The following is a 23,920-nucleotide window of genomic DNA, read 5'->3' as shown; positions in this document are numbered from 1 at the left end:
CTTCTGCGCCATTTAGCTGGACGAGAATGGTGAGCGTTTTATAGAGTGTCAGTTTGATCTTTCGAGAGATAGCTCAACTTCTCAATTGCCTATTGAACCCAAAGCAACACCTGTTGGCAAGTATTATTTTGCGTGTGGTATCCAGGCTGAAGTCACTTCTGTTGTTAATGCTGGTCTCAAGGTAGACAAAGTCCTTCACAACTTCGAGTTGTTGGCTGTCAACACTGACATATTGTCCAAGACACGAAAACTTTTTGTGTGTTGACAGCAGGTACTTTGTTTCGTCCTCATTCACCGCAAGGCCCACATTGCTCGTCTCTCTCTTTAAAATGGAGTATGCCGAGTATACAGCGCAGTTGTAGTGAAATATTCATAGCCCGGCAACTTCTTTGGATCCAGATGTTGCTCTTTATGCTATTCTAATCTATGAAGTGAGTATCTTGGTGTAGAGTTAGGGAAGAGCTTTGTGTAATCTTTATATTTTTATATTCCTTATATTATGGGTCTCCGTTTCATAAAGCACTTCTCAGGCACTGAAAATATTTGAGCTTTCTGCAGGCAATAGAATAATCATTTTATGAAATTCAGAGTTTCCTTTCTTTTTAAAAATTCTACATTTACTAGACCAATTTTTATGTAGTTATGAAATATTTAGTGATTTTCTATTTTATGTGGAATTTTTTATTCGAACGCAAAATATTATACGAAATATAATATTATATACAGTATTTTCATTATTCACTTGCCTCCTGCAGACATTTTAAACATGCAACACAAAACCACTCTCACCTCATAACATTAAAACTTATTGTATGAATTACTTATGCATAAGCCAGCTATCCAGTCGCTCAACCCAAGTTCGGAAAATATTGCAGATAAAAGTACATAGCAATGGGCTTCACCATTACGTAAAACAAACTCATCAACTCAGCAGCGCGTATCCTGGCAAAACCACTCTTCAGCCATACGCGGACACACTCTTGCACCTACTATACGCTCACACAAACATATTCGCTTAGGCTTTGTGCATATTAGCGTTAACACATCATCGCCACAAGGCCGTCGGCACAGCGGTACCATATCCATAGCTGTAGCCGTAACTCGGGTAATAACCGTAACCGTAACCGTGGCTTGTTGGATAGGGGTAGGTGGCCAAGGCGGTGGTGGGACTTATAGCTGGTACATAACTTGTGGGTACATAGCCAGCGGGCACGTAGAGTCGATTGTAGTTGCGCGCGACCACTTGATGGCTATGCGCCGTGACGACGGGTGTTACAGCGACTGTGTATGTGGGTGTAGCCGGTATGACAGCAGCGCCACTTGTCGTGGAGGTGCTGATGGCATGCAGGAGTATGCTGCAGCAGTACAAAAAACTGAGCTAAAGACGCAAGAAAAAAAGTGAAAATTGAAATGTTGAAAATTGAGTAATATGCACAGTTGATTTTTGAGCCATAAAATTTAACACTTACATTTTTCATATTTGTATATCCTCTTTATCCTCTTACGCCTGAATCAAATTTTTTTCGCATTTATTCGAGATTTGTGGCTGTGCTTACAGCACTTAAGCTACTGGAATTGTGCACAATTTGTCACTGCACTTTTTATACTAAAATTATTTAGTTTGACGTTACTCATACGCCCCACTACCACTTACACATTTACACTATAAGTACACACGGGTGTAGTACCGATGTAATCAATATAAGCGCATTTGGAATATTTACTAATAAATATTTTTAGCCATAGCTGTGTTGGCTTGTGTATTACCATTATTTGGTGGTTCCTGGGTTCGATGCACAATGGATACATGGAACATCAAATTGTAGGGAAATGTGTTTTGTAATAGAGGTTACCATACGACGGTCACTAACAAGCAGGACTCCGAACGAACTTCTGCTATGAGAAAACATCTGATGAAAACCAGCTATCATTCGAGGGCGATTTAAAAAAAATTAGAGCCCTTCTTTTGTGTAGGTAACTTCGGCCAAATATCTTGCCTTGTATGTATGCGCCATTTATAAATACAGTGCGTACCACTAAGCAGCGTACCTTCACTTTTGAAAAAATTGGATAGTTTTTTTTCTTAATTTATTAAAATAAACATAGTTTATGGTCAAACAAAACTTGTATAAATTGAGACCCCAGCATTTGAAGGGAAACTGACAAAGTAGTAGCAAAATATAAAAAAAAAAATTTTATAGCTCATTAAGTTTGAGCACAAGTTGCTATGTTACATTATTGAAATCGCTCATGCTTCTAGATTCCAGAGAGATGCCAAAAGCTTACTATATTCAAGTTTTAAGCCGACTCCGAATGGCAAATAATTTTTATGAGGAGGATTTTCATAGCAGAAAAACACTCGGAGGTTTGCCATTCTTCTTCTTAATTGGCGCGATAACCGCTTACGCGATTTTGGCCGAGTTTAACAAAGCGCGCCAGTCGTTTCTTTCTCGTGCTAACCGGCGCCAATTGGACACACCAAGTGAAGCCAAGTCCTTCTCCACCTGATCTTTCCAACGCAGAGGAGGCCTTCCTCTTCCTCTACTACCACCAGCTGGTACCGCGTCGAATACTTTCAAAGCCGGAGCGTTTGTATCCATTCGGACGACATGACCCAGCCAACGAAGCCGCTGGATCTTTATTCGCTGCGCTATGTCTATGTCGTCGTAAAGCTCATACAGCTCATCGTTCCATCGTCTGCGATATTCGCCGTTGCCAACGTGCAAAGGTCCAAAAATCTTACGCAGAATCTTTCTCTCGAACACTCCAAGCGTCGCTTCATCGGATGTTGCCATCGTCCAAGCTTCTGCGCCATACGTTAGGACGGGCATGATGAGAGTCTTGTAGAGTGTTAGTTTTGTTCGTCGAGAGAGGACTTTACTGCTCAGTTGCCTACTTAGTCCAAAGTAGCACTTGTTGGCAAGAGAGATTCTACGTTGGATTTCAAGGCTGACATTGTTATCGGTGTTAATGCTGGTTCCTAAATAAACGAAGTCTTTTACAACCTCAAAATTATAACTGTCAACAGTGACGTGAGTGCCGATACGCGAGTGCGCCGACTGTTTGTTTGAAGACAGGAGGTACTTCGTTTTGTCCTCGTTCACCACCAAACCCATTCGCTTTGCCTCTTTATCCAGTTTGGAGAAGGCAGAACTCACAGCGCGGTTGTTAAGGCCGATGATGTCAATATCATCGGCATACGCCAACAATTGTACGCTCTTATAAAATAGGTTGGTTTTGCCATTGCCTTTTTGAAATCAATTCCAGTTTTCTTTTTACAATTTTTTAATATTTTCTCACACATTTTTAATATTATTATTTATGCGAAACTTTTTTTGTAATTTTTTAATGAAAACATAGAACTCAGTTTACAGTTTTATAGCCCATTTAATTTCGGTACACTTCGTAAGTTTGAAGCCGCTTCAAAATAGCGTTGATAATTTGCTTGCATACGACGAAGAGAATTTTTTTCGAAATTGAACTAAAACTGTAGGAAAAAATATTATAATTTTTTTTTATACTTATAAGGGACACATACAATATAACCCTAACTTAATTAGCAAACTGGCAAATTATTTTGCGGATTTTATATTGTATAAAAACTAAATTCCTCATACCAAAAAATTCCCAAGTACAAGTTTTTATTAAAAATAGCATTCATTTTACTTAAGTAAATATTAATCGCCAAATTAACTTGATATTAATTAAAGATTGCTTCTTTTAAAACTTGTACGGTTCGAAAATGACTTTAGAGCTGTACTGTAATGAACTTTTTTTCCTTTAATTTTATTTAGAATGACGTCGAAAGAACATTTTCTCCCCTAATGTATATTTAATCATATATTAGGTAAGTTAGTCGCAGAGTGTTTGCAACCAGCCAACTGATCTGATGCTGGGCACAGGCCTGAATATGTGATTTCACTGATGTTGCAGATAAATCAATACGAGTCTTCAGAGTTCTATCGAGCTAGTTCGTCTGCTAGCTCGTTCTCAGATACGCTCTTATCTCCAAGTAACCGAATAAAGCTTACAAAACTGTCCTAAACTGTTAATGGTAGCCACTTCAAGCTTGCATCATATTATTGAATAACTTATGGGACCAGCATATTATCCCTTCACCATAAAATTGTAAACCAGTACGATGTTCGACAATATTTTAAATTAAAATTTTAGTTTCAGTTTATACATTTATTAAGAGTTTGAAGAATATTTTTACAATTTGTTAAGCAAAAAAATAACTTTGAAAATATTTCAATTAAAAAGATATACGATTTTTACTGACACTCACTGTATGCGTACACATATTTGCATATGATGCATATTGCATAGCACCTATTTCCTTTCCAATCGAAATGATGCATGAGCTTTGTAATCAAATGCATTTGTTACACATCTAAAGTGTTGCAAGTAATTTGAATGAACTTGTTGCTCCGTCTATTATTTATTGGTTGCACATGTCTTATGGGTTCATTGCATGCAGAGCACGTATCGCTGCAGCTGCCATATTTGCATTGGGAAAAGCGAAATTTGCAAGCCTCAAATATCCAAAATATTTATGCATACACACATAACACAATTTGCAAGCAAATATATACATAATTACAACTTAAATGAATGCGCAGGAATATATTCAGTACTAGCAGCTGGTTCTGAGTTGCGTATGATTGCAAGTTTACAACTCACCGCAATATCAAACATAACACCACACTTTGTGCCCAGACTGTCTACAGCTAAGGAAATATGGCACATCAAATACTAACCTCTTCACATTTATGTAATTATTATAATATAATAAAATTAAAGGGGCGGTGTAACACAAAAAACTGGACTACTGTCTTAGGTCAAGTACCTCTCTAAGTCTATATGTAATAGATAAAAAAAAAATGCATCGGACTAAGTTGTGGTTTCGCCATAAAAATATAGAAAAGACGGCGCTTAAGCAGTTAATAAAGGGTGATTTTTTAGCTATTATCTTTTTAAATAGTTGGTTTAAACAGCTGACGCACGTTTTGTGTTTTGTTTCACTGTCAAACATCTTCAGTTTGGTCTATAATTTAGCCATGAATCGTCTTACAAACGAACAACGCTGCAAATCATTGAATTTCATTATAAAAATGCGTGTTCTGTTAAGAAAGTTTATCGCACGCTTCTTCCATTTTATGGTCAGTTTAATCGACCCACTGAAGCGGCTATTCGAGCTATTGTGACTAAATTTAGAACCAAATTTACATTATTGGACATCAAACCACCAACACGCTTACGTAAAGTGCGAACTGAAGAAAATATCTGTATCGGCCAGTGTTAATGATGACAATCAATTATCGATTCGTCGCCGTTCGCAGCAATTGGGCCTCTATTACTCAATGTGAAAAATTTTGCGAAAGGATTTAGGTGTGAAGCCTTTCAAAATACAGCTGGAGCAGGAATTGAAGCCGAACGACCTACCGCAACGCAGAATTTTTGGTGAATGAGCTCTTGGAAAGTTGGCCGAAGATCCACTTTTTTATCGAAAAATTGTGTTCAGCGACGAAGCTCATTTTAGGATCAATGGGTACGTAAATAAGCAGAATTGACGATTTTGGAGTGAAGATCAGCCAGAAGAATTGCAAGAGCTACCAATGTATCCAGAAAAGGTCACAGTTTGGTGCGGTTTATGGGCTGGAGCTATCATTGGACCGTACTTTTTCAAAGATGCTGCGAATCGTAACGTAACTGTGAATGGTGAGTACTACCGTGAAATGATATCCAACTTTTTTTTGCCCAAAATACAAGAGCTTGACTTGCATGACATGTGGTTTCAGCAAGACGGTGCCACATGCCACACAGCACGCGTAACAATGGACTTGTTGAGAGGCGAGTTCGGTGAACATTTTATTTCACATTCGGGACCTGCCAGCCAGATCGTGCGATATAACGCTTTTAGATTATTTTTTGTGGGGCTATGTTAAAGCTAATGTCTATTCAGACAAGCCTGCTTCAATTAACGCATTGGAAGACAACATTAAATTATTTATATGTGAGATACCGGCCGAAACATTGGAAAGAGTATGCCAAAATTAGACTAAGCGGACGGACCATTTGAAGCGCAGTCGCGGTCAACATTTGCATGAAATAATCTTCAAACATTATATTATACGGACTGTACTATCGATTTAAATAAAAATGTCATGCATTTTTCTGAATTTTACGTGTGTTTTTTTAAAAAGCTTTCCTATAGCTCTTAAAAAATCACCCTTTAGAAGTATTTATATAGTGTTGCATAGTATACTGTGGGAGAAATAGCTCTTTAACTGAAAAAATTTAGCAAGGGAAACATGGTACAAGTGAGGCTTTAGGCTCATTTGACCAATTTTTTAAACTATTTTTGTGATTTTTGCGTATTTAGAAAGGCTAAAGCATTTCTTATTAAGATAAGCCACTCCACCCTAACTAAACCATGTAGGGTGTCCGTTTAAGACCGTGCCAGAGTTACAGCTTTGCTAGTCCTATAAGCTCTTTCGTTGCCACCGACACACTCAGGTGCTCAGAAAATATTCTGAGCTCAGAGTTCGCAGACTTGAGACGTGAGTCACTTACTCAGGAGCATACCACAGTAAAATGGTAAAACCTATATGGACATATGGTACAAAAATGTGGGGAACTGCTACGCTTTCAAATATCGAAAAACTTCAGAGAGCGCAATCTAAAGTCTTGCGAATAATTACGGGAGCTCCATAGTATATAAAGAACGCTAACATTCACAGAGACATTCGCATACCTCGTGTAGCCGATGAAATAGTACGGTTGAGCAAAAAATACCTGCAAAAGCTAAAATAGCATCCCAATAAGCTACGATGAAATCCTTCGAATAGAGATGCCTGAGGATGTGCATTTAGTGGGATACGCAGATGACATTGCTGCTGTAATAATCGCCTGATCCACCCTGTATATGTTCAATGTAAAACAATAAAAGTTATGCGAATATGCGTGTTTTTTCAACCACAGAACACTACTTTGGTTTCATTACATTTGCATGAAAAGAGGTGTGCTTATGTGTGTGCTTTGATTGATACGGAATGGCGATTGATTCATATGCATTTGGTCACATAAAAGCGTGCCGTAACTCCCTCGGCTGTCAACAGTTATGGCAGCTAAGTGCTGTGGCTAGAATTTACATGCTTTGTGAGCTTATTTGGAGCATTTATAGATATCATGATTGGCATTTAAAGCAAGTCAATGAATTGTAAATACTTGTGTAATGATATCTGATGCTATTTTTGTTTGTTAAGTTTGCAATTAATTTAATGTGCAATAAGTAGCTTGAGTCAATATGCATTCGTAATATTGTGGCTCTTGATATTTACATTTTTGTTAGGATCAAACATTATTTTGTTGAATTAAAATATAATCATTTTTTATAAAGTACGATAGGCAAGTGAATATAAATATAAATATAAATATAAATATTAGCATATTATTGGATGGTTCCATGTGTAGAAGTCCACGCAAGTGGGGAAAGTTACTGATCGCCATTCACTTGGGAGTGGCCAGGACGATTCTTCTACATATGGTTCAAGCAGCTCACAACGTCCGGGATTAGCCCACGTATCCTCTGGTTAGCTTCCGAACACCCGTTCGGGAGTGAGCTAACGTGAGAAGGCGAAGCATCCCAGCATAGCTGGTTGTGCGCTGGGTTTGGGACCCGCCACTTAAAAAGCCCCCCCAATGAAAACAGCAACAAAGCCTCGGATGAGAACTTCCAACACTGATGACGACCCCTGCAAACGAAATAAGGAATACGATTTGAGGGCATGCACCTGGAATGTCCGGTCCCTTAATGGGGAAGGTGCCTCTGCCCGGCTGGTTGATGTCCTCGTGAGAGTAAAGGCTGACATCACTGCCATCCAAGAGATGCGATGGACGGGGCAAGGTAAGAAAAACCTAGGACCTTGCGACGTCTACTACAGCTGCCATGTAAAGGAGCGCAAATTCGGTGTCGGATTTGTTGTGGGAGAGAGACTTCGTCGCCAAGTACTGTCGTTCACTCCGGTGGACGAGCGTCTCGCAATAATCCGCATCAAAGCGCGATTTTTTAACATCTCGCTAATTTGCGCCCACGCCCCGACGGAAGAGAAGGACGATGCGACCAAGGATTCTTTCTATGAGCGCTTGGAACGTTCCTATGAGCGCTGCCCCCGCCACGACATAAAAATCGTGCTTGGCGACTTCAACGCCAGGGTGGGCAAGGAGGAAATTTTTGGTCCCACAGTCGGAAAATTCAGCCTGCACAACGAAACATCCGGCAACGGACAGAGGCTGATCGACTTCGCCGGGGCCCGAAACATGGTAGTCTGCAGCACCAGATTCCAGCATAAAAAGATACACCAAGCTACCTGGCTGTCCCCTGATCGAAAAACGCGAAACCAGATCGATCATGTTGTGATAGATGGAAGACACGCTTCTAGTGTATTAGATGTACGTACGATCCGAGGAGCCAACATCGACTCGGATCATTACCTTGTTGCAGCCAAATTGCGCACACGCCTCTGTGCAGCAAAAAACGTACATCTACCTACGCAAAGAATGTTCGACATCGAAAAGCTGCAATCACAACAGACAGCCAGAAGATTCGCCACTCGACTCTCACTCCTGCTCTCGGAGAGCACTGCCCAACACACCGGCATGCGCGAGCAATGGAGCAACATTTCTCGTTCCCTACGTACCGCCGCCGAAGAAGAAATCGGATTCCGGCGAGCCCGAAAAAACAATTGGTACGACGAGGAATGTCATGCTGCCGCCGAAAGAACAGATGCCGCCTATAGAGCCACGCTGCGATCGGGCGCAACGCGAGCCATGTGGGATCGCTACAGAGAGCTGAAAAAGGAAGAGAGACGTATTATCCGACAGAAGAAACGTGAGGCCGAAATACGTGAGTGCGAGGAGCTTGAGATGCTGGCCAATAGGAACAACGCCCGAAAATTCTACCAGAAAGTTCGGCGGCTTACAGAAGGTTTTAAGACCGGGGCGTTTTCCTGTAAGAACAAAGACGGTGATCTGGTGACTGACGTACAGAGCAATCTTAAATTATGGAGGGAACACTTCTCGAACCTGTTAAACAGTGACAGCTGCGCATGTCATAGAGAAAGGGAAGATCCCGATACCCCAATCGTTGACGACGGAATTATCGTTCCGTTACCCGACCATGACGAGGTGAGAATAGCAATATCACGGCTAAAGAACAACAAAGCCGCGGGCGCCGACGGACTGCCGGCTGAGCTATTCAAACATGGTGGCGAGGAGCTGGTAAGGGGCATGCATCAGCTCCTATGCAAAATATGGTCGGATGAAAGCATGCCTGCCGATTGGAATTTAAGTGTGCTCTGCCCAATCCATAAGAAGGGCGATCCTGCAATTTGTGCCAATTACCGCGGGATTAGTCTTCTAAATATCGCCTATAAGGTTCTAGCGAGCGTATTGTGTGAAAGGCTGAAGCAACCGTCAACCAACTGATTGGACCTTATCAGTGTGGCTTCAGACCTGGAAAGTCTACCATCGACCAAATATTCACAATACGCCAAATCTTGGAAAAGACCCATGAAAGGAGAATCGACACACACCATCTTTTCGTCGACTTCAAAGCTGCATTCGACAGTACGGAAAGGAGTTACCTGTATGCCGCTATGTCTGAATTTGGTATCCCCGCAAAACTAATACGGCTATGTAAGATGACGTTGCTCAACACCAGCAGCGCCGTCAGAATTGGGAAGGACCTCTCCGAGCCGTTTGATACCAAACGAGGTTTCAGACAGGGTGACTCGCTGTCGTGTGACTTCTTTAACCTGATGTTGGAGAGCATCGTACGAGCCGCAGAACTTAATCGCTCAGGCACAATATTTTATAAGAGCGTACAATTGTTGGCGTATGCCGATGATATTGATATCATCGGCCTTAACAACCGCGCTGTTAGTTCTGCCTTCTCCAAACTGGATAAAGAGGCAAAGCGAATGGGTTTGGTGGTGAACGAGGACAAAACGAAGTACCTCCTGTCTTCAAACAAACAGTCGGCGCACTCGCGTATCGGCACTCACGTCACTGTAGACAGTTATAATTTCGAGGTTGTAAAAGACTTCGTTTATTTAGGAACCAGCATTAACACCGATAACAATGTCAGCCTTGAAATCCAACGTAGAATCTCTCTTGCCAACAAGTGCTACTTTGGACTAAGTAGGCAACTGAGCAGTAAAGTCCTCTCTCGACGAACAAAACTAACACTCTACAAGACTCTCATCATGCCCGTCCTAACGTATGGCGCAGAAGCGTGGACGATGACAACATCCGATGAAGCGACGCTTGGAGTGTTCGAGAGAAAGATTCTGCGTAAGATTTTTGGACCTTTGCACGTTGGCAACGGCGAATATCGCAGGCGATGGAACGATGAGCTGTATGAGCTTTACGGCGACATAGACATAGCGCAGCGAATAAAGATCCAGCGGCTTCGTTGGCTGGGTCATGTCGTCCGAATGGATACAAACGCTCCGACTTTGAAAGTATTCGATGCGGTACCAGCTGGTGGTAGCAGAGGAAGAGGAAGGCCTCCTCTGCGTTGGAAAGATCAGGTGGAGAAGGACTTGGCTTCACTTGGTGTGTCCAACTGGCGCCGGTTAGCACGAGAAAGAAACGACTGGCGCGCTTTGTTAAGCTCGGCCAAAATCGCGTAAGCGGTTATCGCGCCAATTAAGAAGAGAGATAAATATTAGCATATGATTATTTGTTGCCTTAACAAATAATCTTTTCACACTAATGATTGTTTTTGTTATTAGAGAAAATGAGTACTGGTTGACCAAAAACAATTTTATAAATCCATTATGGGAACTTTCGCTTCGTACAGAAAGTATGCCTAATGAATGCCTAATTCTTATTTGTTTCAAAGATGATATATTACCAGGCTTTGCCATCAGCTATGGTGAAAAACAAAATGTGAGAGTAACAAGGACCAGTGTTGCCATTTTGGTGATTTTGGAACTAGATTTAGCTCTTTTTTTTTGTTCCAAAAATTTGGATTTAGCTCTAACTCTTTTTTTAGCTCTTTTCAAAATGAAATAGTTCTTTTGAGCTGTCGTGTGGTAACTCCTGTAGCCATGAACGATTTCTGTGTTTTAAAGGGTGATTTTTTAAGAGCTATAGGAAAGTTTTTCAAAAGAACATACGTAAAATTCAGAAAAATGTTTGGAGATTATTTCATGCAAATGTTGACCGCGACTGCGCTTCAAATGGTCCATCCGCTTAGTCCAATTTTGGCATACTCTTTCTAAAGTTTCGGCCGGTATCTCACATCTAAATGCTTTAATGTTGTCTTCCAATTGGTTAATTGAAGCAGGCTTGTCTGAATAGACATGATCTGGGTGGCCAATTGACAGGTCCCGAACGTGAAATAAAATGTTCACCGAACTCGCCTCTCAACAAGTCCATTGTTACGCGTGCTGTGTGGCATGTGGCACCGTCTTGCTGAAACCACATGTCATGCAAGTCAAGCTCTTGCATTTTGGGCGAAAAAAAGTTGGATATCATTTCACGGTAGTGCTCACCATTCACAGTTATGTTACGATTCGCAGCATCTTTGAAGAAGTATGGTCCAATGATACCTCCAGCCCGTAAACCGCACCAAACTGTGACCTTTTCTGGATACATTGGTAGCTCTTGCAATTCTTCTGGCTGATCTTCACTCCAAAATCGACAATTCTGCTATTTACGTACCCATTGATCCAAAAATGAGCTTCGTCGCTGAACACAATTTTTCGATAAAAAAGTGGATCTTCGGCCAACTTTCCAAGAGCTCATTCACCAAAAATTCTGCGTTGCGGTAGGTCGTTCGGCTTCAACTCTTGCACCAGCTGTATTTTGAAAGGCTTCACACCTAAATCCTGTCGCAAAATTTTCCACGTTGTTGAGTAACAGAGGCCCAATTACTGCGAACGGCGACGAATGGATAATTGATGGTCATCATTAACACTGACCGATACAGCTGCGATATTTTCTTCAGTTCGCACTCTACGTAAGCGGGTTGGTGGTTTGATGTCCAATAATGTAAATTTGGTTCTAAATTTAGTCACAATAGCTCGAATAGCCGCTTCAGTGGGTCGATTAAACTGACCATAAAATGGAAGAAGCGTGCGATAAACTTTCTTAACAGAACACGCATTTTTGTAATAAAATTCAATGATTTTCAAGCGTTGTTGTTGTAAGACAATTCATGGTTAAGTTATAGACCAAACTGAAGATGTTTGACAGTGAAACAAAACACGAAACGTGCGTCAGCTGCTTAAACCAACTGTTTAAAAAGACAGTAGCTAAAAAATCACCCATTATAATAGATTAGTTTCAAAAGTTTCATAACAAGTTTTATTGGCGCATTTTCATTTCAAAAACGCGCAATGGAGCGGTAAGCCCTTTTTGTTTTTCTTATTAAAAATACTTTAAGAGCACTTTTTATTTATGTAGGTTTATGAGAAAAAGATTGCCGACTGCCGCAAATACGTATGCAAAGCGGATAAGGTAGAATGTTTAATAACCATGAATGCTTAACAAGGAAAATAAAGTAAAACTTGTGATATTTTGTTGAATATCAAAATAACCTCTTTAATGCTTACGAGAAGTACGAGCAAAAACCGCGATCTAAATACATGGCTTCAAGACAAAAGATTCAGCAAGTGGCTGATCGAGAATGGTAAAGGTTTGCAATGTAAGCCGACAGTTTCATTCAATGGTAAAATAAGCAACAAATGGAAGTGCGCAGAGCGGAATTGGCCAATGCGTTATTTATTGCAGCACACTTTAGTCAGCGTGGTTGACCATCTTACAATTTTGCAAAGCGTGATATGCGTGATATCAAAAATGTACTGAACCCATATTTCAAAAGTTTGCTAATGGCTGATATCAAAGAAAATAAATTTAGCCTAATTATCGACGAAGCAACGGGCATAAGTATAAAAAAATTTGTAGGCATTGTAGTCAGACACTACAGCAACTCATGGAAAGTTTTCGTGAATACTTTTTTAAAACTCGCGAAGTTGGATAACTGCGCCACGGATGGTACTGTGTTAGCCATTTCCAACACATTAAACGAATTTAATTTGAGTTTTGCAAACATATAATATAATACAATAAAAGTCACTGAACAAATTTTAGCTCTTTTTATTAGCTAACAAAATTGTTGGCTCTTCTTAACTCTTTTTTTTTGGATAAATTTAGCTCCAACAGCACATTTTTTCTGGCAACACTGCCAGGGACTGGGTGGCAGAATACTGTCCACTCATTTTACACCTATTCACACTCTCGTCCGATCAATCGTTGTTCAGACGGCAACGAAGTATGTATATACGATGGAGGCAGTGTTAATTTATTTTTATATCACCAATACAATTTCAGTTTTTCATAAACAACTGGTTGTCATGTTAATTAATTAATATTTTATTTATGTTTTTTGATCAAAATTTATAAATAATAAATAAGATAAGGTAGTCCAAATTTTGAATTTACGTATAATGCATATTTTACACTTTATGCCCGATTCACCATTCAATGTAAAAATATATTAAGTTGTTAAAGTTTTAAGTTTTACAATTTCAATACGAAACTTTGTTATTGTAAATTTTAATATGAAATCAGGTGTAAGAGTACAAACTACGATGTATGTCACAACCCATTTCAAAATATATATGTGTAAGTTTTCTCACGTGCACGAAGGGTTAAAATAAATCTTCACATTTTGGAATGTACTGTATAGTACTAAGCAGTTTGGAAGCTAATGTGGTTGCTGTCTTTACTAACAAATAATTTTGGCGGCATCAGGAATAATATTGAATATTCTTTCGCCACTCTGTAAGCACTCCCATGACTCCAAAACTAGCTATGAAAGTTAAAATGATTTGATTTAAATAAAGAATTGGAAGAATGAAAAACTAGTATATTTTTAACAAGCTAGTAGGCCAAATGCAGTCTGCACTGAGATTTATAAATCTGCGCACATTTTAATAAAATCTAATTTGGCCTGCTTGTTAATTTTTGGAATCAAAAAAACTTATTGACAATGCATCACACGAATGTTTAGGCTTTACAACTAAAAAGTGGGCGCGGCTTTTATCCAAGCTTAATAACATTTATGTATGTATTATCTAAGTTATACGTTTGCAAAGTCTGGGCGAGTTTCATTAGGCTATTATCAAAATAAACTCATTGACCCAAATGGAGGTATGAGCGGTGCGTATTTCTGACTTTCACTTTTTATGGGTTTGTTATTTGCACCAAATAATAGTAATTTTACATAGTTACAGTTATAGGGCAAATAGTTAATATATGTCCCAAATTTCATGGAAATACACATACATATTAATTGTTGCTCGAGCTTTCGACTTCTCTCATAATTCTGAGCATTTTAGAATTTACAAATATGGTCATTAAAATAGGTACGCTGCTTTTATCTACCGGTTTCCTTGTGCCGCTTGGAAAAATTTAAAGCTATTATTTCCTTTTATTTACAAATGGCATCACTGCTTCGTTGTGAATTTAAAAGACGCGTTATATTGAATTGCTTTAATGGTTACACAGATTCGGTTATTTTCATAAAGTGTGATTTTTCGTGACCACTAAAATAGGTATTTTGCGAATAGCTCTTGAATTTAATTGAATAATTCACGTAAGTAGCGAATTAGACAGTTCATTTAATAACTAATTAATACTAATTTCTTCCAAAGATGAGTCGCGCGCAGCATTGCACAGTTGAGAAGCGGAGACCTTTTGTGAAATTTCTAAACCAAAAAAAATCGTATAAATTTATAGCTGAGTCACTAAGCTTGAAAAAAATAACCGAACGATATGGTGGCAAAAAGAAAACGATTTGCAACTCTTGCCAGGAGGGATACTTCTAAGCCATCAAAGGCCATTGCGGTTGAAATCAGCAAAGTAATATCAATGAGAACTGAACAGCGTCGATTGTATCACATGAACCTACCAGGCAGAGTAGCCTGTAAAATTCCTAAATTAAAACAAACAAATGAAATCGAGAGGAAAAGTTTTGCACAAGAACACAAGTAAACGTGCAGAGGGTACGAAAAAATTTAGTATAGTAGCATAACTTGGAACGATGTAACAAAAATCAATTTATTAGGAAATGATGCTGGGCGAAATGTCAGAGGTCCTAAAAATCAAGAGTTCTCATTGCGATTCATAAAAAACTAGTCAAGCACGTTGGCGGCCACATAATGATTTGAGGATGCTTCTCTTGGTATAGAATAGGCCCTATTCACCTCATAACCACTGAAATGGACAACTTTATTTACAAGGACATACCTCAAGACGTGATGTTACCTTTAGTTGAGGAGAATATGCCGCTTCGGTGGCTTTTTATTCAAGATAATGACCCGTAACACTCCCCAATGTCAGTATGTGAATGGTTTTAACAAAATAATGTTAAGATAATGGATTGGCCAAGCCAGTTACCCGACCTCAATCCCATTGAAAACCTTCAAGGAGGATTCAAAAACCGAATCGAGAAGGAAATATTAAAAAATAAGAAGGATTTCTGGAACAAATTTAAGAACTATGGTATTCCACTCCCACAGGAACTGTCACAAGATTATCAATCCTATGCCAAAGCGAATACAAAAAGTCATTGACAATCATGGTGAACTTAGTGGTCATTGATTAAATTTCGATCATTTAAGCCTCATTTTTAATAAAATCACTAAGTTCTTTTTGATCTATTGCTATTTCGAACCTATTTTAATGAACACACGAATATTTCCTTTTTGTTCCTATTGCCACTAATTTAAATTCTGAAAGAACCTTGAACTATTATTTACATTCGTTGTATTAACCTGTGAAAAAACACATAGAATTGAATATCTATCTATTATTAATTTAAAAAACATGCATTTTCCGGATGAACGTAGGCGTACCTATTTTAATGACCATAGGTGTGAATTCTATCTCGCGTCCCTTAAGCTGTTACATGCCGTTAAGAGAACAAAATTATAATACACCATTTTTGGGTGTTAGGCCGAGCTGCTCCTCCTATTTCTGGCGTGTGTCTTGATGTTGCTTCTCCGAACGGCAGACAATCAAGTTCTATAGAATATGCTTTGCAAATTATCATTTAATGCGGTCAATGCCTTTTTTAATGCTATGTCCCCGCTGCACGTAATTTGATCTCCCGTTCGTAATACACTTCCCTCTTTATTCTTCGAATTACGTAATTCGCCATACACAATTTTGAGAGCGAATTACGTCATTTGTAAGTAATTCAATTAATTATCTTGGGGAATTTCGAAAATGTATAGGAATTAGCGGACAAGCGGCCGCCGTAGCCGAAAAGATTGGTGCGTGACTACCATTTGGAAGTGCGTGGATTCGAATATTCGTGCATGAAACACCAAAAATTATAGAAACAAATTTTCTAGGCCCGGGTACTTCTCGGCAGGCAATGGCAGCCTCAGAGTGTATTTCTATGATGAAAAGCTTCTCATAAAAAAAAATATTTTCCGTTCGGAGTCGGCTTAAAACTGTAGGTCCTTTCATTTGTGAAATAACATCGAGACGCAGACCACAAAAAGGAGGAGGAACTCGGCCAGAAGTGTCATATAACAGAAATGTACGCCCCAATTATTTATTCATTTAAAAATTCAAAATTTCAAAGCTAAAATTAAAATATTTCAAAACTAATAAATCGTGAATAATGACCAGAAAAAAATTAAATTTTTGTAATGGGAGCAAAACAAGAATTGTTATGTACATAGATAGTCATTATTACAACGAGGAAGTTGCAGAACTCCTAAAGAATTGTGGAGGAGACTAAATTGTCTTCCAAGGAACTGTTCCATCTCCGTGAGGAGCAGTTGCAGCTTTTGAACCAATTCAATCTTTTAAAGCTGTGAAATCGTCATTAACGTTTGAAACTCTAAAACTCTACGTTTGCGGACCCATGCTTATTAAGACTTTTTTAAATATTTCGCTTTCTGTTTTTTAACGACATGTAGTACAGCGATAGGTCCTCACATTCTTGACGGATATTGTCTTTAAGAGCTGCAAGAGTCTGAGTCTTGTTGACATAAACCCACTACTTCAAAAAGCCCCACAAAAAGAAGTCTGGAGCGGTCAAATCAGGCGATCTTGCTGGCCAGTGCAAATCGCCAAAACGGGAGATTAGGCGCTCGGGAAATGCATCCCTTAGCATATCGGTTGTGCCACGTAAAGTGTGTGCCGTTGCACCGTCCTGTTGGAACCACATGTTTTCCAATCCCAATTCATCAAGTTGCGGCAAAAAGAACTCGTTGATCATTGCTCTGTAGCGCTCACCATTCACAGTAACCGTTTGGCCACCATACAGTGACTTTGAGCGGATGTAATGGCTCTTCGTGGGTTACACGTGGATTTTCAGTGCCCCAGAAGAGTAAATTTTGCTTATTTACGTACCCGCTAAGATGGAAATGGGCCTCATCACTTATGATTATTTTTGATGAAACATCATCTTCCTCTTGGTGGTGATTAAGGGGGTGGTAGGGTTTAGCGCTAAAAAAAAAACACTTTTTTTTGAATTTTTTACAGAAATATGGCTTAAGATACTTTAATAAAATCAGTTGCATGTTATTGTACATCTTTTCAATAAGTTTTTAAAAAATATTAATAATAAAATATTGACAAATAAGCCCATGACAGAGTTTTTTTGGAGATATGTTTTTCGAGAGGTGCTCTGCGGTGCCAATCGGCATTCGTCGTAGAATCATCTGAAACTAAAAAAGTCGAATTTTTCAGTTAAAGTATGACTTAAGCCTCCCCCCCATTAATAAAATTTTTTTTTTCCATTTTTGTACAATAGTTTTGGTGGCAAAAAAACATAAAACGAGCATTTTTGGCGAAAAATTTCGCCATATTTGTAAGTGAAAAACAACCCTAAAAAAAAAAAATAAAAATAAAACAGTGGGGGGGGGGGGTTTGATTTAGAAAACGTGTGCCAAATTTGAAAAGAATCGGTCGAATAGTTTCGGAGTTGTGATTGGCACCGACTTTTAAGAAGTCGTTTCGGGAAAAACGCGTTTGAAAAAATGACTCTGAAAAATTATCGATGCTCCGCATTCGAGGTAGAGTGCCTACAAAGGCTATAACTTTGAGAGTTCTGCTCCGATCCACTTAAAATTTTGACACAACGTTCTTGAAATGATTTACTATAAGATGAGTGAAGAAAAAAAATTTCCCCCCTTAAGGATGGCTTGAGCGTATGTTAGACGCGATTGGATCAGCACCTAACAGCTGATGCACCGTCTGGACTTTGTACGGAAACATCTTCAAATCTTGTACCAAAATTCGCTGTAAAGACCGTCGACTGATACCCATTTGCGTGGCACGTCGTCTGGTCGATGTCGACGGCGCTTCTATGACATACTCGGCTACAGCAGCAATATTCTCTGCAGAACGGCTACTCCGGGGTCTGCCACGCCTGGCAGCATCTCGTGTTGTGCCAGTCTCTTCGAGGCGAGCGGCTAAACGTCGCAGTGTTTCACCAGTAGGCGTTGGACGGCGAGGAAATCTGCGACGAATTCATGTTGTGCCAAAGTCACTGACCGATTATTGGTCAAATAAAAGTCAGCCATATTCCGCGCTCTGGAGAAGTGTAGCTTAATATTGTTTATTAACGTGCATTTCGCATGTGTTTACTACACAAATGTCAAAACAGAACTGACAGTAGGGGCCAATCGCAAAATTTATAGCATTTTCTGATAGGAGGATTACTTTAGCGCCACCTGTTATTAAATTTCGGTGCAAAATAGTGCGAAAACCCTAGAAATGTAGTGAAACTGTTTTACGATTGATACTCTAAAGAAAACAGCCGCTTACGAGTGGCCTGGATGCTTCTGAATAGATTGAAGATGAAGAGCCTAGTGGCAGGCCGACGACATCGACAACTCACGAAAACATCAATAAAGTGGAAAAAAAGTTGATTAATAACTGCAAATTAACCCCCAGAGAGCTGCTTATCGATCCGTCCAAGAAATTGTAGTTAATGTTGCAAACAAAATTCATGCTAAAAAGAGACCCCGTGTATATCATCAAATGCAGCATTATTGGTAACGAGATGTGGGCTAATGAGTACGACATGCAATCCAAATATAAGGCGAGTGAGTCGACAAGACCAAAAAACCCACGTGGTCTCAGTCGAAAAAGAAAACTCACGATCCTCACGGTTTTTATAGCTTACAACGGTATTGTGCACTACGAATTTTTGCCAGAAGGTGAGAGAGTTAATAAGGGCTATTATATGGGCGTTATGAGACGTTTCGCCAAAAAAGAAAGGATTTGTGGGAAAACAACTTGTAGATTTTGTACCATGGAAACGCACCGTCACACAGTGCCATCATTATCAGGTAGATTTTTGACCAAGAACGAAACGAATACCATCCAGCAGCCATTGAATTCACCTGATATGGCTCCCTGCGTTATTTTTATGCTTAATCAAGTCAAAAAACCACTACGGGGAATGCAATTTGAACGCCGAAAGCAAGTAATGTAAATGCGAAGAAGACTCTGATGGCTACACTGAAAAGAGAGTTTCAGAAATGTTTCGAGAGAGAGTACTTTGAATGCGGTAATATCTTTTTTAATGAATAAATTGACTTTTTGAATTTTCAGAATATATGTATTCCAGGAACTGTTTGGTATATCCATCTCAGTCTCGGCTGAAGGTTTAAGAAATGAAAACAATAAATTATTTATGCTTAACTAATTGACTATAAATATTTATTTAATTTACAATATACAATTGTTGTTTTAACTTTGCTCTGTCTTATTTTGTGTGACCCACAAAAAGAGATTTCGGAGAAAAGGCTGAGTAATCTAATGTTAAATGCTCTTCCAATGGGGCCATGTTTTAATCTCATCATACAATTTCTGGCCTGGACAAGCTGTAGCTTTGGTTTGTCTATGACCCAGCAGCGTATAGTTATCCTTCAAATAACCCTGTTGCACTGCATGCGCCATCAGATCTTTGGCATTCTGCAACATTGTTTGTGAAGGAGTTGTATCTGAAAGTAAACAAAATTTTGAAATCTCATCGTTCTCCGTGTTCATGTGTATGTAAATAATTCTGCGTGACTCACTTTCGAAGTTGCCAATGAATACAATGCCAATACTGTTGCGATTGTAATTAGGTGCATGCGATCCTTGGAGACCGAAACCGCGTCCCTCATAGATATTGTTATCGCCGGCAATTATGAAATTGTAACCAATATCACTGAACTTACGACGACCCTTGTGATCGCTTTGGATATTCTTGATTAGACGTTTGCAATCCGCCGGTGTATTGCAGCCGTTCGGATTATCCGAGTGATGGATGATGACATAATCAACCTTGCCACTTATGCGTGCTGGGGAGCGTGCGGCTACGGCGTTCCAAGAGCTGCGCGGTTGAATTGTGATGGCAAAGCAGGTGGGAAAAGCTATGGAGTAAAAATATAAATAAATTTATGTATGTGCAGTGTACCTCTATTTTTTATATTATAAATGTGGATGCATATGTTAGGTGAAGTAAGAAGTTCTCGACGTTTTTTCGCTTTATTTCGACACGATCAAAAAATAAACTAAGTTGGGATTATCCGATTTAGGAAAAAATGCGCCGTTTTTGTTTTTCCAATAATTTTTTTTTCGTTTGAAGGAGTTTTCATAATTCCACGATAGGAGATGTTCCAAATAGGTGCAAAAGATTCTTATGTGCCCTCAATCAATGGTTTAATTCTCAACTCTTGGATAATGAACCAAGTGATTGCATGCCCGTCTGATTCGCCTATTTCCATGCCTTAATCGTTATTTTCAACAATTGGCTTAACAGAGCTTGCCTGCTTTTCGACGGCGATACATATTTGGCATACGCTTTGTTGTTGCATTCGACACTTGATTCATACTTTTGCATCTGACCAAAAAAGTAACTCTCGAATTCTATTACATTTGATATTTACTTACAGCTGCCTAACCTTGTTTCCAGCTGTTGGTCGCTTCGTTTTATTCAAGGCGAATCCAGTAGCACAACTCCCAAATTAATTTTTTTTTTTCAAAATTTCAAGTAAAAATGTAAGAAAACAAGCGAAACAATTACAATAAAACAGATCATTTTGTCATTGAAATCACCAACTCGCAAGAAAAAAAACAAATCAGCTATTCCACTGCTATCAACCAGTTTGACGTTTAGCCTGTAATTTCCCTAGTAATTTCCAGCGCTACTTTCGCAATAATATTTTTTTTACTTTACTACACTATTAATCAGGTCCTAAATAGCTGGTCAGATTCTAAACTCTGTTTTGTTGCTTTCCTCGTAATTCGCAAATTTCTTAGTGTTTTTTAACGGGCCGTATGGAAAAAGGGTGTAGTAATTGTACTAAGCCCATGAACAGCCGGTCTGCTGCGACTTCTCATCTTGATCGTAGTGATACTAAAGAATATGTATAATTTTGCTTCTGCTGGCCTTATTTTCAGATTTTATTTGTAATACACAATTGGTTTCACGTAGCACAGAACTGCGAAGCAATTTTTTTCAAGCGTAATGCCACATTTTAATCACTTTTCACTGCACCAATATATTAAAATTTATTTATAAAATAATAATTTATTTAAAACAAATACTTTCAAATTTTTATAACACTTTTTTCTCATTACCAATTGCTAAAATAGTGCAATACAGCAGCTGTCGAGTCATTTTTAGAGTTTAATCGACAAATAGTTTAAAAAAATTATTTCTCAACTCTGAATTCTATTGAGTCAACTGATTGAATGATCTCGCACTGGCCACTTTCGCTACTTAAATACACAAATCAACTCAAGCTTTGTTGATGCTTCGGCGTTACTGATAAGCATTGTGTTATCAGGCTTACCTATATACATACATATGTATATTAATTAACGAAGAAAAATATTGAGGGGGAATTACCACAACTGTATTGCTGTGGTTTTTTCACCTCGAATAATGCAAAAACTGCAAATATAAAAAATTTATTTGTTTAGACCTTACAGTTACATATATGTATTTTGGAGTTTCTTTGCCATCCTCTTAATTCACACGAATATTCGCAGAGGGGAACTACATCCACTACTTTCGTTGATTGATGCATTATTGTATAGCGGCAGTTGATCTGATGGCGAATTTGAATGTAAACATCAAAACAATATTTTGCCAGCTTTTGCTTAAAACAGGTATTTTAGTCATTCATGCTTTCATAGGTATACGTATAGGTGTACGGATTGGGAATTACTACAAAAGCACATGATTCACTACACTTTGCGTATCATACGAAACATTGAAAAATTAGCTGAGGAAAGTTTGGAAAAAAATAGATACAAATCAAAGTCACCTTCAGTAGCACGAGAAAGGGGTTGTCCATAAGACTTTCAGTAATACCACTACTTGTTTCAGAATTGGGAAGTACCTGCCCAAGCCGTTTGTTGCCAAGTGTCGTTTCAGGTAAATCGGCTCCCCATAGTTGGTAGAATCTTTAGCAAGAGCGTGAAGAGTTGTGGATCACTACCAGAGTTTAAAAAAAAAAATTACAGATTTTATCACTTTATATAATTGAACTGAAATTGGAGAATTACATTGCATTACATTATGATTCGCAGCATCTTTGAAAAAGTACGGCCCAATGATACCTCCAGCCCACAAACCGCACCAAACTGTGATCTTTTCTGGATACATTGGTAGCTCTTGCAATTCTTCTGGCTGATCTTCACTCCAAAAGTGACAATTCTGCTTATTTACGTTCCCATTGATCCAAAAATGAGCTTCGTCGCTGAACGCAATTTTTCGATAAAAAAGTGGATCTCCGGCCAACTTTCCAAGAGCCCATTCACAAAAAATTCTGCGTTGCGGTAGGTCGTTCGGCTTCAATTCTTGCACCAGCTCTAGTTTGAAAGGCTTCACACCTAAATCCTTTCGCAAAATTTTCCACGTTGTTGAGTAACAGAGGCCCAATTGCTGCGAACGGCGTCGAATCGATAATTGATGGACATCATTAACACTGTCCGATACAGCTGCGATATTTGCTTCAGTTCGCACCTTACGTAAGCGTGTTGGTGGTTTGATGTCCAATAATGTAAATTTGGTTCTTAATTTAGTCACAATAGCTCGAATAGCCACTTCAGTGGGTCGATTAAACTGAAGAAAGAAGCGCGCGATAAACTTTCTTAACAGAACACACATTTTTATAATGAAATTCAATGATTTGCAAGCGTGGTTCGTTTGTAAGACGATTCATGGTTAAATTATAGACCAAATTGAAGATGTTTGACAGTGAAACAAAACAAGAAACATGCGTCAGCTGTTTAAACCAACTGTTTAAGAAGAAATATAACAGAGAATCTCTTTTGTCAAAAATTGCTACTTTTTACTAAGTAAGCAAATGAGTAGTAAAGTCCTATCTCGACGAACAAACGCAGAAGTCTGGGCGATGACAATATCCGAGGAGGCGTGGCTCTTGGAGTGTTCGAGCGAAAGATCCTGCGGAAGATTTTTAGACGTTTGCACGTTGGTGACGGCGAGTGTCGTAGCTTTATGCCAACATAGACATAGCGCAGTGAATAAAGATCCAGCTGCTTTGTTAGCTGGGCCGTGTTGTCCGAATGAATACAAAAGCTCCGGATCTGAAAGTTGTCAATGCGAGGAATAAGGAAGACAATCTCTGTGTGTGCAACTGGGGCCGGTTAGCACGAGAAAGAAACGACTGGCGCACTTCGTTAAACTCGGCCAAAATCGCATAAGCGGCTATCGCGAAAATAAAGAAGAAGAATTAACATATAATATAATATTACTAATATGTATGCGGCCGCCGTAGCCGAATGGGTTGGTGCGTGATTACTATTCGGAGTTCACAGAGAGGTCGTTGGTTCGAATCTCGGTGAAAGCAAAATTAAT

General features: G+C 39.0%; 2 protein-coding genes across 2 annotated transcripts; both read right to left on the bottom strand.

Annotated features, from left to right (window-relative positions):
* Window positions 1–637: 637 nt before the first annotated feature.
* On the bottom strand, window positions 638–1,580 carry LOC128861495 (uncharacterized). Its single transcript, XM_054099666.1, has 2 exons — window positions 1,470–1,580; window positions 638–1,378 (listed from the first exon to the last, which is right to left on the bottom strand). Exons 1-2 carry the CDS (start codon window positions 1,476–1,478, stop codon window positions 1,046–1,048), a joined length of 342 nt encoding a protein of 113 aa, XP_053955641.1. The 5' UTR covers window positions 1,479–1,580; the 3' UTR covers window positions 638–1,045.
* An 18,152-nt stretch (window positions 1,581–19,732) lies between these two features.
* LOC128862443 (peptidoglycan-recognition protein SB1-like) lies at window positions 19,733–21,801 on the bottom strand. The gene is made up of 3 exons (XM_054101062.1): window positions 21,673–21,801; window positions 20,124–20,462; window positions 19,733–20,048 (listed from the first exon to the last, which is right to left on the bottom strand). Exons 1-3 carry the CDS (start codon window positions 21,710–21,712, stop codon window positions 19,867–19,869), a joined length of 561 nt encoding a protein of 186 aa, XP_053957037.1. The 5' UTR covers window positions 21,713–21,801; the 3' UTR covers window positions 19,733–19,866.
* Window positions 21,802–23,920: the final 2,119 nt, after the last annotated feature.

Source organism: Anastrepha ludens, chromosome 4, assembly GCF_028408465.1.
Source record: "Anastrepha ludens isolate Willacy chromosome 4, idAnaLude1.1, whole genome shotgun sequence".
NCBI lineage: Eukaryota > Metazoa > Arthropoda > Insecta > Diptera > Tephritidae > Anastrepha > Anastrepha ludens.
This window is presented reverse-complemented; position numbering and strand designations above follow the sequence as displayed.